General features: G+C 49.0%; 1 protein-coding gene across 1 annotated transcript; it reads right to left on the bottom strand.

Annotated features, from left to right (window-relative positions):
* Positions 1-3981: 3981 nt before the first annotated feature.
* PtA15_5A213 (uncharacterized protein) lies at positions 3982-5679 on the bottom strand (the record flags this gene model as incomplete). The annotated part of the gene is made up of 3 exons (XM_053168950.1): positions 3982-4122; positions 4193-5425; positions 5509-5679. The coding sequence occupies 3 exons, from the start codon at positions 5677-5679 to the stop codon at positions 3982-3984; spliced, it is 1545 nt and encodes a 514-aa protein (XP_053020195.1).
* Positions 5680-6038: the final 359 nt, after the last annotated feature.

Below are 6038 nucleotides of genomic sequence, written 5' to 3'. Positions count from 1 at the left end.
TTCCCCAGCTTTACATTACCTATTAGAATTTTACCCGCCTTCAACAGCCTCATTAGCCTGTGATTTGCCAGGTAAAATACCTACTTTCGTGATTTTTAGCCCGAATTTCCGCCCTGAAGCTGTCCAGTAACCACCCTGCCCTCAAGATTACCACTTCTGAGCGCCTCTAACTGCCCAACTTCACGCCTGAAGAACCTCAAGTGCCCCTAGGGTCTTATACTAGTAAGTTTAAGCCCCTTCTCTTGAGATTCTCCGCTATTTCTTTCTGGGATTTAAAACACCCCTGTTTACAGGCCCCAGATCTTCATTCTAGAGGGATTAAACACCCCTGATTTATCAGGCCCCTCTTTAAAATTAATTATATTCATTTTATTACGTCAAATTGGCCCAAATTGGCCCAAATTGCCTTATTCTTACGCCATAATTCCCAACAATTACGTTGGAATTAACCCTTATAACCTTGTCTTAGAGTTTTATAACTCTAATCTTTTGCTTTGCACCACGTGTAGCTAGAAGGATAATATCCTTGGCATCACGTAGGCTGACAAGATCATGGACCGGTCATCGGGAGGAGTCCTCACTCCTCTTGATGCCAGCACACACCAGCGTCAAGAGGAGTGCAGACACCACTCAATGGCCGGCACAACGACTGGTCACTGAGAGGAGTATGCACTCCTCTTGATGGCTGGCCCAAGGCCCGGTCATTGGGAGGAGTACATACACACTTCCCTCAATGGACGGCACAGACCGGGCATCGAGGTGCATGTACTCCTCTTGACGCCGGCCTGTGTTGGCATTGAGAGGAGTATGGATTCCTCCTCCCAATGACCGCTCCTTGTGCTGGTCATTGAGAGTAGTGTGGACTCCTCCTTCCAATGACCAGTCGTTATGCTGGTCATTGAGAGGAGTGTGGACAACTCTCAATGGCCGGCACAAGGACTCCTCCTGATGGCCGGTCCTTGGGCCAGCCATTGAGAGGAGTGCGTACTCCTCTCAGTGACCGGTCGTTGTGCCAGCCATTGAGAGGTGCGGTGTGTGTACATACCCCGGTGGCCGGCTGATGGACAGCCGGCCAAGTGTTGCTGCAATACTTGTCGCACGGGGTTCAAATCCTCACTGAATTGTCAGATGTTGCTGCGGTCCGCAGCAACATCGAGATGCCCGCAGTGTCACCATTGGCCTTTGGCCAAGTTGGAAGATGCGGTTCCTCTGAGCATGGGCTGCTGATGGAACATGGGTTCAAGCCTTGCTACAAGGATTTTTTTGCGGCGCGCCAAGCGTCTCATGCCTGGACTCTCACGGCAGAGGTGCAAGTACATGATCCCACGCACCCATCACATGGCGGGTAGCTCGACGGCTGATTGCCAATGGGGCTGCCCAAAAACATAATCTCACGACCTGGAGAGTTGCTGAGAGATTTGTTTGAACAAGGGCAGCCTGTTGACGGCCCGCCCCTGCTGCCATTGTGGTAAGCCAATCCTGATCTACCCAGAGAACCAGCAACCATCAATCACAAGGCTGTCACACCTCAAGGCTAAATCCCATACCTCTGGCCCCCTTGTCAGCAAAGCCCAAGGTCCTCAACATCCCCACTCAATGGTCATACCCTGGATAATAGTATTCCCTCTTCCCACACTCCCCCTCTCTTGGATAAACCCTCTCCCTAGTCTCAAACATCTACCCAGATCACATGTTACCCCCTTCTTCTAGTGTTTCCTTAGAACCATGTGCTCAAAGATGTATAAGCAACCTTGAAACCCTTCACCCTCCAAACCCAACATGGTACACATTATACTAGACATAGCCCCAAACCTTACCTACATTATTACTTCCTGAAACACTTCCTGAAACACCTGACTCCTCCTATCTTAGATCCCTAGGTTATTACTTCCTGAATCACTTCCTGAAACACCTAACTCCTCCTATCTTAGATCATAGAATATTCTACCCCTGTTATGTCTCACATATCCCCTCCTCCAACTAGGAAGATTGCACCATAGCCCCCAGAAGATGGCATCATCCCCACCCACTATTACACCATCATGTGACTCCTTGACCCACTACTCTGACCACATGGCTGTTTCATCCTATAGAAGTAGAATGTTCTATGCTTCCCTTCAGGTTATCCTTGTTTCCTCATGGCTCCTCTTTCTTGTGTATATAAACTGGGTTGTTTTCCTCTTCATTTGTTCCCCATCAGATCCTGTCAAAGTAATTCAGATCACTGGTCACCTATCATTAGCCTTGCTTATGCCAATAAATTAGATTGGACAAGCTTGTTATCTGTGTACAAAATATTAGATTAGTAGAAAAGTAACCCTCAAGACATACCTCAAGAATCCTCTATAGCCACACCTTTCCATAAGAGTCCACACTCTTATATCTTTTTCTTGTTCCCAGAGAGGCAGCCCATTAAAGCACCATTCCCTCTCCAGCTCTATTCATCCCAAGAGTAGTTCCACACCGTCAGATATGTGGCAGCGCTTGTGGTTGGCCCAACACTGTGGCTGCAAACCGCGACACCATGACGGCGGCCAGCAGGAAGGTTTGGCTGGGTCGGGGAGGGTCAGGTTGCCGGCAAAAACAATCAGCAAACTGACGTCGGCGCACTCCCATGGTGTACATGCCGATATATTGGCAGCTAAATCAGACCCACCCCTTGCAACTCCCAACCTCATTGAGTGGATACAACACTCCACTAGCTCAATGTATCCACTCAATGACCAACAGTTGGTCATTGAGTGGACTTATATATCCACTCGATGGCCCGGTTGGTCATCAAGTAGATACAACACTTCACTTGCTCGATGACCAACCGGGTCATTGACTGGACTTATCCGCTCAATAGCCCGGTTGGTCATTGAGTGGAGTAGGTATCCACTCAGTGACCCGGTTGGTTGTTGAGTGGAACATACTCCACTCAATGACTGACTGGGCCATCGAGTGGATATAAGTCCACTCGATGACCGTCCTGTTCATTGGGTGGACTACAATACATCCACTCGATGGCCAACTGGGTCATTGAGTGGGTGAGGTGGGTCATAGGCTATAGCCACTCAATGACCGGGTGGGTGGTCATTGAGTGGAGGGCGAGTTTGTCCATTCGCTTTCTTGGTTGATCAAGAGGTGGGTGGTTGGCTGGCTGGGTTTATTTCGATGTACTGACAAACGCCATTGATATGTTGAATTGCATTTTATTTTGGGTGAAATAATCAAAATGTCCCGGATTATTTCACCAATTATGTCGGCGCCAAACGGGGCCTAAATCCTTTCTTTTACAAACAAGCAAGCCACTTCCCTGTGATAAAGTAGCAATATTTTTCCTTTGATCATATCCATCAACACAACTCTGAATTAGTATGATCTGTTTCCTATCATAAAAAGGCACTCTACGTCTGATAGTGACACTCTCCCTGAAATCACCTGTTGAAGCTATGCAATCACTGAGAGAATTTCTAATCCTCCCACAATTGCGGGACCTGTGCAGAAGTACAAGTCCAGACCACATACATCTTTAGGCCTCCAACCGGCTGATTAATGCTGCATCATGTGCTTGCTTCCTTTTCAATCATTGGTGTTCATTTCTTGGAAGCAGATGTCTCGATTTGACGTCTGAGAGGAAGCTAGTACAGCTAGCTGTCACTTGGATACAACTTTCCAAGCAATCCATGCTCGCACCATCACAATCAGCTGTTTCTTACCCTGTTGCCTTTGTTGCTTGCCTGAACACAGTGGAGATCAAGAGGATTTCATGGCGGCCTTGCTTATGTGTGGATTCTTTCATCTGCAAAAACAGAGTAAGTCAAACACCCCATGAGATTAAACCATTTAAAATGAGAAAAAAAAATCTGAACCACTATGTGTGATCTGTGGGCGGATTGTAACAAACATTTCTTGAACATATGGGAGTGTTGGGCTCAACAGAAAAACGCCAAAAGATTCAAGTATGTATTACTTTTTCCCATTGGAGCTGACATTGGGTTAGCTTGGGGGGTGATGAGGGATTGACGGTGTGGATGAAGGGATGGGCTTCTTGGGGGTGGTTGAGGTGGAAGCCCGGAGGGTGTTTAGATGGTCGTCGAACTGCAACGATTGAGAAGACCCTGCCCTTCTTTCCCAAATCTATACACCCCCGAAAAAAGTATCAGAAATTTCGCTCCGTGATCCAGTGAAGGGAAAGAGACAAGCGTACTTGGATATAACTTTCGCCGAGAAAGACCATCTGTCTGTTGACCTCTTCAACAATCAGATCCTGGATTTGGAACCATTTCTCCTCCCCTTTCTTAGCCACTTTGACATCCGGATCGTCGTCGGATGATTGGAGGGGGTTACCAGAGCGAGTGTGCACCTGGACCTTCCACTGGGAGTCTTCCTTAGCGGTACCAGCAGTGGAGGAGTAAGTGACGTTACCGAGGAGGTCATAGAGGTACTCCGAGGGCACGCCCTCCTGGTGTGGGGGATGGTTGGAGCCGAGACAGACAGAGAAGTCGACGCCTTTGGTGGGGAAGTTGACGATCGTCGGGTTCTTCTCCTCAATGAACGAATTCGATCCGAATCGCTTGAAGTGGAGAATGATGAACTCGGGCAGACGGGAGCAGGAGTGGGTACGCAGGATTCCACTACGCTCCACCTTGCTCGAGCCATCGTACTTCTGTAAGAGGGTCGTCAGATTCACCTGGGGGATGATGTTCTTCTGGACGGAGTCTTGGAATACCGGCGGTGGGGGTAGGTCGAGGGTGAGGAACATGAATGTCGACTCTATCAGTCGTCGACCATCCTGGTTGATGTCGAATTGAGGCCGTTTCCCGACTTCACCGGAGTCGGGGATTGCGACGATCTCCTGCTCTTCTACTTTGACGATCCCTCTGAACGCCGCATGAATGATGCTGGTATCCTTCGTCTTCTTCTCAACTGCCTTTCGGCCGCTCGCCTTGCTGCCCCCTAGGTCCCGATGGAGCGTGTTCAATAACCAGCCCAGAAACTCGACTGGATCGGCTTGGTCGGTCAACGTGAATTTGCCGCCCGAGCGGGTCGCGACCTCCTGCCCGAATTCGTGTGGGCTCACCTGAGCTTTGAAAGCACGCGGGTTCCAGATCTTGCGCATTAAGGTCCCGAACCTCTGGACGAGCTCGGAGGCTCGAGCACGCTCGAAAGAGCCCTCTGAGGACCGACAGACAAAGTAGTCTCGAACCGGTGGTACATGTGCAAGCAGGTGGACGATGACATTCAAGTAGTCATTTGCCTTGATGTTATTCAGCCCAACAAATCCTGGAAGATAGGCCACAGCATGTAAGTCGTAAGACGGTCCTTGACTGCCCGCATCCAGTTTCCGTAATAGACCGGGCGTAAAGGTAGGGTTGAGAAGATACTTGATGTCATCCAGGGATGGATCTGAGACTTCGTACCCATCGGGTAAGACGTATACCTAAGTTGTTAACATCAGCCCCAGGTGATATATAATAAAATATAAGACGCGCTTTTGGAGAGTTTCAGTAAAAAGAGACCAACTTTTTCTGACAACAGATTGATGAACACGTGGTGGTCCTCGCCGATACTATGAGCATAAGCAGGGCTGGACCGACTACGGCCCTGGAAGTACTTCCCACAGACGAGACAGGCGTAAATATTGATGTTCGAGAGCGTGACGGAGCACAACCTTTCGAAGTCGAAGTCGAGCATGTCTCGGTTCACAGTATCGAGGTAGAGATCTGATCCCCCAGAAGCTGCAGCCAATCCTGCTCTGCCCAAATCCTCCTCCTCGTCCTCTTCATAATCCTCGTTTTCCTCTTGTTGTTCTGGTTGTGCTTCTTTCATCTCAGTATCTGGTTGGATTTTGTTCTCCCTGTTGCAGTGAACTGGGCCAAATGGGACAGATCGTGGAAGGATAGTCAGTTCATTGGATGGAGGAGAAAGAGAAGAAGAAACACAAACCTAGGCCAGATGGGTCAGATCGTGGAAGGATGATGAAGGAGACTTCCACGTCTGCCCAGCTGCTACGTAGACTACGGCCGAGTCGAATATGCTATCATCTATGTATG

This window comes from Puccinia triticina, chromosome 5A, assembly GCF_026914185.1.
Source record: "Puccinia triticina chromosome 5A, complete sequence".
NCBI classification, from domain to species: Eukaryota; Fungi; Basidiomycota; class Pucciniomycetes; order Pucciniales; family Pucciniaceae; genus Puccinia; species Puccinia triticina.
Note: the sequence above shows the minus strand (reverse complement) of the source record. Positions and strands in the feature narration are given on the sequence as shown.